At 44.8% G+C, this 12,281-nt stretch overlaps 1 protein-coding gene across 2 annotated transcripts in view; it reads right to left on the bottom strand.

The window, feature by feature from the left end:
* LOC147904624 (zinc metalloproteinase-like protein) overlaps positions 1-7,602 on the bottom strand; it is a 39,759-nt gene extending 32,157 nt beyond the window's left edge. For both annotated transcript variants that reach the window (XM_087387674.1, XM_087387666.1), the window contains exon 1: positions 7,366-7,602. In XM_087387674.1, the coding sequence (XP_087243800.1) occupies positions 7,366-7,602 (237 nt within the window). The remainder of the gene's footprint in view (positions 1-7,365) is intronic.
* Positions 7,603-12,281: the final 4,679 nt, after the last annotated feature.

The raw sequence follows: 12,281 nt of genomic DNA, 5'->3' as shown, positions 1-12,281 counted from the left end.
TCGAGACCTCAAAGATCACTTCGATAAGAATGGCGCACAGATTTTGAATCTTCAAGGGAAGGTCATTGGTAAAGGTACACAGCGCAACAACATCCACGAACTCTCAGCTTTCAGTGCTCGAGCCAATGTGAGCAACACTAAGCTGTGGCATGAGAGGTTTGGTCATCTAAACCTTAGTTCTTTAAAGGAGATGCATAAAAGTGGAATGATTGCAGACCTACCAGAAATTACAGATTTGCCCGATGTATGTGAAGCTTGCATGATGGGCAAGCAGCATCGGCAGCCCTTTCCTAAAAAGGCCAGCAGGGCGAAGGCTCCTTTAGAGCTCGTTCACACAGACCTTTGCGGAAAGATGGAGACGAAAGCTTTAAGTGGTTTCTACTACTTCATGACGCTAATTCGACAACTACAGTAGAAGGATATGGATATACTTCCTAAAGACTAAAGATGAGGCTCTTAGTAACTTCAAAGAATGGCATGTAATGGTCGAGAAAGAAACGGGGAAGAAGGTTAAGAAGTTGAGATCAGACAGAGGTGGAGAGTTCACATCAAGTGAATTCGAAAGTTATTGCAAAAGTCACGGGATCAAGAGGCAGAAACCCCCGCCACATACACCACATCAAAATGGCGTAGCAGAGCGCAAGATGCGCGTCATCTGCGAAATGGACAGGAGTATAATGAAAGGAAAAGATTTGCCAAAGACCTTCTTGGCTGAAGCATGTAACACGGCAGTTTACATTTTGAATCGTAGCTACACGAAGGCTGTGAACGGGATGACCCCACTGCAGGCCTTTTCTGGTAAGAAACCTTCAGCTGCACATTTCACAGTTTTTGGATGTGACTGTTTTGTGCATGTCCCTGATGCTAACCAGACCAAATGGGAACCGAAGAGCCGGAAGTGTATTTTCTTGGGCTACAGTGAAGAGGCGAAGGGTTACCGTCTCTATAATCCTCTTACCAAGAAGGTAATAGTAATTCGCGATGTGCTTTTCTCAGAATAGCCGCATCAATTGGAGGAGGATGCTTCCTTCCCACACAACCAGGACCAGGATATCCATCCAGTACAACCACCAACAGCAGACCGAACTCCCCCAACGGTGCTTGGGAGGATTCAAGATAAAGAAGAGAAAGAAGAGCCTGCAGAACCACAACGACAATGGCCATTCCCGAAGTGGGTAAAGCAGCTTTTGGACGGCAGAGAACCTCCAGCCATTGAGGAGGAACCATCCGAACACCGCCGGTCTAAGAGATTAGAGGAGCAAAGAAGGGCGCAGGAACACTTGGTCAACTACGCTTTGATAATAGAAGTGATCCGTGCTAAAGAACCCAAGTGTCTTGAAGAGGCACAGGGTGATGATAAGTAGATGGGACTATGCAGTCGGAGTATGGCTCCATAATGAAGAACAACACTTGGGACCTTGTGGATCGACCACCAAAACGCAAGGTAGTCAGCACCAAGTGGGTGTACAAGACCAAGTACAAGTCCCCGACGGCACGTTGGATAAGTACAAGGCTCAGCTCGTAGCAAAGGATTTGCACAGGTACATGGTTTTGATTATCAGGATACTTTTGCTCCCACAGCTCGACTAACCACAATTCGCAGTGTTTTGGCTTTAGCAGCACAGGAAAGTTGGCCCGTGTTTTAGACGGATGTAAAATCCGCCTTTCTGAATGAAGATCTCAAGGAGGAGGTATACGTGGAACAACCACCAGGTTTTGTGATCCCCGGTTCAGAAGGCAAAGTCTGTAAACTAAAGAAGGCACTTTATGGGCTGAAACAGGCCCCATGAGCGTGGTACCAGCGGATTGATGCCTACTTTCTGTAAAACAGGTTCACGAGGAGCCCATCTGATGCAAATTTGTATATCTACAGAGGAGGCAGGTGCATGATCGTGGTCCTTTATGTGGACGACCTTGTCATAACAGGGAACCGTGAAGAAAAGATCTCACAGACAAAGCAATTGCTAGAAAGAGAGTTTGAAATGACAGACCTCGGACTGATGCATTTCTGTTTGGGGATTGAAGTTTGACAAGAGCCAAAACAGATCTTCATCTCACAGCTGAAGTATGCTGGAGAGATACTGAAGGCATTTGGAATGGCTAAGTGCAAGACAGTTGGCACTCCTATAGAGGTTGACGTGAAGCTCTCAAACGAGGATTCATCACCACTGGTGGACGAAGCCAAGTACAAAAGGCTTGTAAGCAGTTTGATTTACTTGTGCAACACGCGGCCGGACATCAGTTTTGCGACTGGTGTACTAAGCAGGTTTTCCAATAAGCCCCAGGAGAACCATTGGAGGGCAGGGATGCGGTGCAAAGGCACACTTGATTATGGCATCACCTACACCAAGGGCAACACCTTGACTGGATTTGTAAACTACTCGGTGCTTTCTATCAATTCAAACAACGGATTTTGCAGAGGCATTTGAATGAGATGATTGCGAGTTGCCAAACACATATACTTGAACTTAAGAGTTTGCAATTAAGCTGGAATTAAGACTTATACAGCTTAAACACAAAGTGACATCATTGGAGAATGCAATATGATTGAGGGGCCAAGACGGGGCCCCCCCTTATCCAGGCTCACTTTATTCTTGAAAATGGAGATACAAGACCAAGGTGCAATGCACCTTCCAAACTGATGAACTCAGTGAAAACCTAGGACCTAGATACAAGACTCAAGAGCATATGTACAAGGTAGACAACAAAAAGGAGGACTCCAAGCTCAGGTTTCAGCTCTTGGCTTGCCCAATCCACAAGGAAGAAGCATGCAACAATCACCACTTACATCCAACATTAGAGACAAACACTAGTTTCTAGAAAGATAGTAGAACCAACATGAAATAGTGCTGTAAATGAGATAAACTTGACAATACAGGCTCCCTTCGTGACTTGGCCTTTTTGTAGATGAAGTCCTTGATGCCTCTAAAGCTACCTTGGGTGAGGAGAGTGTGGAAATGGGGCTGGAATGAGAACAGCTTAGAAAAACAGCCTGTAGGCTAGAGAGAGAAAGCTTTTATGGAGTGATAGCTGTAGAGAGAGAGTGCCTATGCTGATCCCAAGGGAGGAGATGTAAGAGAGGAGCTGCTGCTGTTCCAGAGGTGCACAGAAAGGCAGATTTCTGCAAGGGAAATGGGCTGGAACAGTAGAGAGAGAAATTCTGCAGTAGAGAGAGAAAGACTGCAGCAGGAGAGAGAAAGGGGCTGTGGCTGCTCCAGGCCAGGTGAAGGAGAGAGGATGCTGCTGCTGTTTCACAAGAGCTGAGAGGGGGCAGATTTCTGGAGAGAAGGGGCTGGAACTGTAGAGAGAGAATGTGCTGTTGTAGAGAGAGAATGTGCTGCTGAGGTGAGAGAATGGCCTGGGGAGAAGCTGGCTGCACCCAAGGAGCTGGAGAGGTTCTATAGCATCATCCAAAAGGAGGAAGAAGAAAAGTGACGAAATTTTCATGTGAGGAATGAAGGGGAGAGGCCTTCTTTTATAGGCTCAGCCCCCCCCCTAGACCTAGAGTGGAAGGTGGACACTTGTCCCAGATTTTTGGTGGGCTGCAGTCCCAAAGAGGACAGCCCACCACTTGCCCTAAATCTACCAGATTTGGGGCCAAACACTTGGCCTGCATGCCCTGCCACTTGCCATGCATGCTGCCACATGTGTGGGACAGGTGGACTGACCTGCCAGCTCAGATTCCATGTGGCAGTCTGCCACGTGTCAGCTGCCACGTCACTCCCAAAAACCCTTAAATTTCAAAGTTGTCAGAATTTAATTCTGATCGCACCCACGGGTTCCTAACAGCTTAGACTATCTATTGACGTACTCTAAGGTCATAATTGAGCCATACTGAGCTCATTTGTTTGTCGTCTTATCTTGTATCTCCATTACTCTTGGCATGCTGCCAGGCCCACACCCAAAGCTCAGGGAACATTCTCTTGAATGGTTCCTAGGTCGGTATGCAATCTGTGCATTTGATTGGTCCCATGTTTGGGTACTCAGGTGGGGTGTGGTTTCTAGATGTCCCTCTCAAAGAGAGGCCATCACTCTTGTGGGTCACTAATGCCCATAACCCCAAGCAAGGGGGTCCACCCTCAAATGCTAGACCTAGTCCCCATTGTCCGTAACTGAACAGAAGGAAAACATTTCATTTCTTAATAAGCATACTATTGAAAAACAAAAAGAAATAGTACCAAGCAAGTGGATACATGTTGAGGCAGGATGACAGGATTCTGTGACTCGGATTGGGCAGGAGACATGGACAGCAGGAGATCAGTGACAGGTTACTATTTCTCACTTGGATCTGGAGCTGTGTCATGGGTCAACAAGAAGCAACCTACAGTTGCTCTTTCTTCTACCGAGGCTGAGTACAAATCAGCATGTTTTGCTTCTTGTGAGGCAGTGTGGTTGAGGAGGATTTTAGGGGACATGGGTGCAATGCAAAACAAGCCTACGCACTTATCATGTGACAATCAGAGTTGCATGGCAATTGCAAAGAACCATGTGTTCCACGCTTGCACAAAACACATTGAGATTCAATATCACTTTGTATGCGAGCTCATCTTGGATGGAGAGGTCGACTTGGTGTATTGTCCGACTACAGACAATGCTGTGGACATCTTCACGAAGGCTCTTGGAAGAGACTTGCTAGAGAGGCATCTTCATCGACTTGGCATTGGGCCGAAAAAGTAAGTTCACTTGCGGGTGGACATTGAGGGGGGGTGTTAGATATCAATGCTCCACTCTCGTGTAACTACGCGGAAACCAGCTAACTCTACTTGTAAGCCCCCCATATGAGGAGAAGGCATTTGAGTAGCTCAGTTATCCGGTAGGTCCTGGTTTGGACACCAAATGGGAGCCATGTGTGGCCTGATGGCTGGACGGCTTCAGATAGAGTTGATACACTGCCAACTAGGCTACATGCAAGTGCGGAAAGACATCCCTTGACTGACTGCACTGAGGGTAGATGGAGCATTTCCCGGGGCAGCCCACTCTCGGGCTGCGGGGCCTGTTTGGAGCCCCAGATGATCCCGGATGGCTCTGGGCCGAACGGATATCGTAGGTGAGTTGCTCTATTCTGCGCCACGGTTCTAACGTGTGGTCAGTGGCCTATTTCGGCCGACCTCCAATCGGTTGTTTTGGGTCAACCGGGTCGGTCTCCCAATTGGGTCTAACCGACTACGACTGGTGGCTATATAAGAGCAAGCCCGTGAAGCCCATTACCATCACTGGCAACAGCAACCCTGATTCCTTAGCATCCAACCTCCGTCCTCTACTGTTTCTAGCACGCCATCCAAGCTTCTCACACAGGAGCGCACAGCTGGGGGGCAGCGCCATCTATTGTATCAGTTTTACAGTAATCAAATTTTTGATTCTCCATACTATCTACTTTTCTCTCTTGCATACGAGATCCTGTTATCTGTTGAGCACAGACGTTTTATTGTTTTCTTACACAAATTACTCTAATGAGGAAGAACACTTATAACTTGGGTGACCGCAATATAAAACGTTAACCTATCTTGTCAACATGAGGACGAGCAGATATAGTGAAGCATGTGTGTATAGTTGTTGCACAGGCCTAGGAAGAAGCTTTAGATGAGCTGGGCTAGAGCTTGTCTACTCCAGCTCTAATGTCATTAAGAATGATGTCTTTGAAGATGAGTACAATGATAGGAACAACTGCCTTTTTATAGTTTTAGGGCTGGGCGAACAAATCCACTCACACGACGGACTCAGAATAGCCCACTTATTCTCGCTTGAGATAAATTAGACATAGGCTAAACACGTATATTCTTCAAGCCCTAGATGATACTAATGCTAGCTTCCCCGCCATGTTTCCCCTATGTTACAGACCAACAACAGCACTCTCACAAAGGAAGAGGGCTAACCTTGTCAAACACATGGCACTTCAGCCAATGTGTCCTCTCAACATATGTCATCAGATCTGATGCAAATCTGGTCCATATAGTTGCCTGGAAGTGTGCTTAGCATTGAGCAACTAAGGACTAACCCTAAACTTAGGGGGTGAATCCAACACAAAATCCATGGCACTAATAGAATAACACCAAAATTGCTTGAATTGACTCCAAAAAGGGTGGGTCCTTCCGTTGGCTATCAATCACGACCAAAATCTTCCAAGTAGTTTCCAAACGATCCCTATTGGGTATGGACTCCCCCTCCCAAGAGAGAAGATTCCTACAGAGAGTTGAGATTGGGGGTGGTGGTCTGCTTTGGGTATAGAGGGCCATAGGTTCAAATCCTGTCACCTCGATTACTGCCGCCATTGGGCAGGTAACATTTCGCTCAAGCATTGAGCAACTAAGGACTGACCTAAACTTAGGGGGTGGATCCAACACAAAATCCATGGCACAATCATTGGTTAATAGAATAACACCAACACAAGCATGGGGAATGTTTGGGATAGTCTCTAAGGTAGAGAACACATTAAGGTTGTTAATCTTGACAGATAGACAATTAGAGGTACAGGATTGTCAACGGCACAGCACATACATACGTTTTGAGACTCAGATTAGAACTTTGAAAAATCAGCCCGCAAGATATGGAATACTGTAAAGGAAGAAGACGCTGTACAGGTTGTATCAAACGGACCAGATGAAGGATATGAAAATTTAGACCCAAGCACTGCAATGCAAGCTACTACTCCCAGGTTAAATGAAATTAAAACAATAGTACTAAGTGAAGAACACCACGCACACTGCACCGGCTCAACCATGGAGACGATCGTCCAATAAGCAAGATTTTGCAAAAGGACGAAGCAAAGATAAAGAGGCAGATCTCGTAGTACAGGTCGATCGCGACCCAGCAGATATCGATTAGGAGACAATTCGATAAGTGACTCCCTAGCACCCGCAAATTTGGGCTTAACATACATCACATGGAAGTCTAATTCCAAGTAGAAACCGTAGCTATGGTATTAAAGATGTCAGAACACAACAGCCAACGCGCCACCTGTGAGGCCTCATACGATAGCCCATCCCCGTTTTCTTTGGGACACAAAAAGATTTCTAGCTTGTTTGCACAAGATGCAAAATTGGCGATCATTTCAGAAGGAAGGAACACAGAGTGCGGACGATGATGGCTTTGACTTACAGATGAGCAAATATGTACGATTGAAAGCCACGATGGTACGAAATATATTGCGACAAATGTCTTCAGAAAGTAATGTTACACAATGCATCAAATACGGATGTTTGGGAGTCATGCTCACAGCTTTGCATAGAAATGAGTAAACGCTTAATCTCCATGAAAGACGGTAAGATTTAAGATGCTCGGGAGACCACTCAGCCGATTCCAATGGAAAAAGAGATAGCAAGGGACGCAAAGGAGCATTCGAGATTACGCCATTAAGAAAAGACTCACCTCAGTTAGGCCGGCAACTTGGAGGGTGAGATGGGCGTGTTCATCCGAGAAAGGGAGAAGGGAGGAGGAGAAGGCACGGCGGCTGGGGGGAAGGAGGAGGCGCATGGTGTGAGGGTCAATGCCAGAGAGAGATCGGAGCTGCTCTCCGAGTTGAAGAAGAGTGGAATTGGTTGTGCAAGGTAGACGGAATTCATTCTTACGGAAGATGACAGTAAGCTCCATCTCCATCGTCTCCATAGCCAAACACACAGACACCAACACAAGCACGAAGAAGGCGAAATCAATTCACAAGGAAGAAGAAGGCCAACCGACCATGTGAAAGCTCAAAGAAGAAATGAAGATGATGATGTAAGCACAATGATGATGATGATGATGATGTAAGCAAGTAGAAGGCCAATTGATGATGATGTTGATGATGTAAGCGCCAATTGATGATGATGATAATGATGATGATGATGATGACGATGCGTCTCACACCTTATTCGTAACGGCTTTGCTCACGGCATTGGGGACTGAGCGGTTGGTCGCCCGCGGACTACCCACACATCCTAGCGTGTCGTCCTAAGGTCTATGGCGGCAATGGGTTCACGAGCTGCCAACAACAACTCACTTTCAATGAGTTGTTGTTGTTTCTGATCGACGATCCTCATCATTTCCAGCCAACACAAACAGGAACAAAGATGAAGAAGGCCAAATGATGATGAATGATGATGATGATGTATTGGGAATGTGTCGGGGAGGGCTTTTCGGGGTGGTGGCGACCAACGACTGCTACCCATGCCACCTTCCGGGTACTTATCAATCCGGAAAGCCTGAGCGGTCATCCAACTGACCATCAATACGTCAATGACAAGCACGAGAAGAAGCATCCATGGCCGTTGGATGCAATGAGATCCAATGGATCTTAGTGCGAAGGAATGATGGCCCTAGGATCTCTCTTAGATCCAGTGGCTATAATCAAAAGTGGGATATCAAGTGGGCGGCAGCATGATTCCGTAGGATAGCAAGTGGGCGGTGGCAGCGAGAACATAAATGGAGGAAGGAGCACCGAAAATAGGGGATGTGGCCTCACCACATGGCATTTGACTACCATAAAAGGGGGGTGCCATATTCAGCTTCTACAATTGCCGTAATCGAACGACTTAGATTTAATCTAAGCCGACCTGGACGCAAAAGAAGGCCAAATGATGATGATGATGATGATGATGATGATGAAGCATCTCACACCTTATTCACATTGCTAGCACTGGGGACTCAGCAATTTGCCTGCTGCCGCCTATACAACAATCATATGTGCTCCTCGCACATCCTAGCATGTCCTAAGATCCATGGTGGCAATCGGCTTCATCGGCTACCACCACCTCTACTAGTTCTTTCCCATAGTCTGAGACTCATGGAGAGAGAGAGGCTTTATGGAGCCTAACACTGCAATTTACTGGATATCCCACTCCAATGGTCCAACAGTGTGCTAGAATCGTGAAATTTAACATTGTTGGGCTTGACCTGCAATGGAAGCTTTGAAGATCAATCAATGCTGGACCTGCATGGGGCTAGTGGGTTTGGGTGAGCACCACAAGGAGGCGCTGGCAGCTCGTCGTCTTATACATCATATTGACGAAAGCTCACGACTCTAGACCCGATTTGATCTAAACGAATCTAATTAATACAATGCCAATATCTCTTAATATTATGAACTCTGCTCACTATCTTGTAAAAGTACTTTTGTTGCTACATTGACACCACTTATATGCTATCATGTCGCTCCACTAAGTGCTTACACTAAGCATCCTCCACTGAACAACAACTAAGTCTCATGTAAGAAACTCACATGTCCAACCATGACGTTATTAGGATCAAGGAACCTAAACCAGGATGATCGGTCTCCATGCTTTTATGTATGAGAATGAGCTTAGCTATGGAAGAAGGGTCTAGATCATCAAGCATGTTGTATTCATAAAAAACTTTGTAGTTTGTAAGAACTTAGGCCAACATCCTCGAATCGATTTCTGAGAATAATCTTTTAGGTTTATAGCTATCAAAACAAACAATAGCTTGATTTTCATAGTGGTTTGGAGCCACTTGCAAGGGATTACATTGCAAATATAACAAAAATATCATAGGGCCCAAAATCTGAACAATGCAAAAGCAATGCGCTATCAAGATGGGTGTGGATGTCATGGTGGTTTCTCGTTTGTGGGAGGCTCACCTACAAAAGAAGGAAAAACAATAGAAGAGTTGAAGGTTTGAGGGAATAAGCAAATACCCAATGGTTGAGAGTTCATAACTTCTGGTAAAATAAGAGGTAGATGCATGTAGAATACGATAGCCTCTTTGTAAAGGTTGGAAAAAACACTATAGGCTGCCTACAAGTTGAAATGTAAAGCCGCTATGACTATTCTCATCAGGGCTATGAAATAGTCATCAAGGGCTCTTAAAATGTGAAACTTCTTTTATCATGTTTGAATCTTTAGCTTCTCCTATTGCACCACCAAGACCTCTTCATGTGGATTGTTTGAGATAACTCAAAGAAGGTCTCCCCTAAAACTACCTACTCGCAAGTCTTTTTTCTTTGGGTAGAAAAGTTTGTATTTATATTACTATCAAAAGATTTATACAATGATATTCCTGATCAACAAAAAATCTCTCACATGAGAAGATCTATAGGTATTAAAAATCCACCAACTTTGGAGTAAACATAGGGATTAGCAAAACTTGTGGCAACTTGGTAAGCAATAGCAAAGAAAAGTTCAAAGGATCTCTTCCTTAACAGGGAACACAGAGGGAATAACTTGAGCATGAAAGTTTTGGATAGTAATTTTGCAACTATTCAAGGTCCTTTGATGCTCATCACCTTCTTCTTGTAACTAGGCCAATGTAGCATTGTAGCTAACAAAGTCCTGGTCAAGCAACCATTTAGCTTGAGGCAACAGAGTAACAACACATTAGTAAAGTTGCAAACTATCATTTTTGGAAAAGAGAGACATTCTTATAAAACCAATGAACAAAAAGATATTCAGCATTGATAGACTCATCATTAAACTGCAATGCATTTCTAACAATAGACGACAACAGCCGATTTGCATGCCCGCACACACATGGCCGATTTCGGCCATTTTAACAATAATAATAATAATGAAAACATTAGCATAGATCACCTACAAGGCATTTATTCAACAAAAAAAAAGAAGCCAGGATTGCCCATGTGCACGCAGGTGTGTAATACGGCTCGGTGGTGTCTGGTCAATTTGCACGCCCGCGCGTACATGGCCAATCCTAGCCTTTTTTTTAATAATTAAACACTAGCATAGAGTGTTACAAGGTGTATACCTTGCGGATGATGATAATGTGTATGATTTTTCATTTTTTTTTCTATTTTGCGGATGATGACAATGTGTATACTTTGGAGCTTTTTGAACAAATGAGGAAGATCGGGTAAGTTTACCCCGACTCTGCCAACAAAAAAAAAGCATATCACAACGAGCACTTAGATTCTACACCTTCCCTACCTGTGGGTATGGGAAGGCTTGACCAGATGTTGCTCTCTTGTTGCCCTTAGAATAACCTCTTATTAATGCTAGACTTTGGGAAATGTAGGGAAACTCTAGATTGAGTCAATATAGCCTCCCACATTGTCAATGAGATGATGATTTAGAATGACTTTTATGTTGTTGATAGGATCCACTTGGAATGTGCACTTATCATTAAGTGAATTATCACCTCAAGCATGGGCCACTCTCTATCATATTATTAACCATACCACAACATGTAGACAATTAATTAAGTGGCCAAATGAAGAGTATGTTTTGGGAAAGCAGAGTGTGTACTCAACAATGTTAGTCTATATTGGTATTTTTTAGTAAAAACTTTGAATTTCTTATAAACAAAATATTGAAATACATTATGTATCAAAACTGGTTAGACAAAATGTAAAGATAATTTTATCACGATAAACTTTAATGTCATTGCAAATTAACACCAACAAGGGGGGGGGAAATGTATATTAGACCTCCATTTGTATTTTCAATGTTTTTGGTAAAACTAAAGTCATCAAAACATGATTTTATGATTTCCTCTACAAGATATTTGCTTGCTTTGCATCCTCCACTTTGTCCAAGATTGCAGCTCTCTGTTGGGGTGCCAAGATAGTTGGTTGTGTGAAAGTCTCCATGAAGACCCCAACTGGTCTTGTGGCCCGAGAGCTAGTTTGGGATCACGTTTCGACAGTAGTCTCGCAGGACTTATGTAGCAGAATTTAGGAGCCTTTCACAGATGACGAGCTCTGGGAAGCCCTCAAGGCTCTCCTGACCCAGAATTGCCGGGGGGAGGATGGCTTGACTCCGGCCTTCTTTCGAAACTTCTGGGAAATTATCTCCACCCCTTTCCATTTAGGTTGCCAAGAGATTTTCGACACAGGCCTTCTCCCTCAGTCCTTGCATAGGGGGTGGATTTGTTTGATCCCGAAAGGGGGAGATAGATCAGATATCTGATAGTGGAGGCCGATCACTTTGCTTGATACTGCATACAAGATCCTCGCCAAGGTCTTGAGTTTGCTTGCCCTTTTCTTGATACCAACATAATCCATGACACGCAAACTGGGTTTATTATCCAGGAGCGCAGCATCCTGGACAACATCTTCACATTCTGGCAGGCAGTGGATTGGTCTAGGGAGGAGTCACAGCCACTGGCCATCCTTCTCTTGGACTTCGAGAAGGCCTACGATAGGGTGGAGTGGTCCTTCCTTGAGGGCACTATGAGGAGATTGGGTTTCTCAGACCGATGGGTAAGAGGAGTTTCAGCACTATATGCAGGGAGCTTTAGTCAAATGATTATCAGAGGACGCATAGGCGAGGCCTTTCCTCTCTCTCGCTCGATCCGCTAGGGCTACCCACTAGCTCCGTTCTTCTTGTTTGTAGCGG

This window comes from Dipteris shenzhenensis, chromosome 2, assembly GCF_047967505.1.
Source record: "Dipteris shenzhenensis isolate YYH24624 ecotype China chromosome 2, Dip_SZ_1.0, whole genome shotgun sequence".
Lineage (NCBI taxonomy): Eukaryota > Viridiplantae > Streptophyta > Polypodiopsida > Gleicheniales > Dipteridaceae > Dipteris > Dipteris shenzhenensis.
The sequence above is the reverse complement of the archived record's forward strand: the minus strand, read 5'-3'. Positions and strand labels throughout refer to the sequence as shown.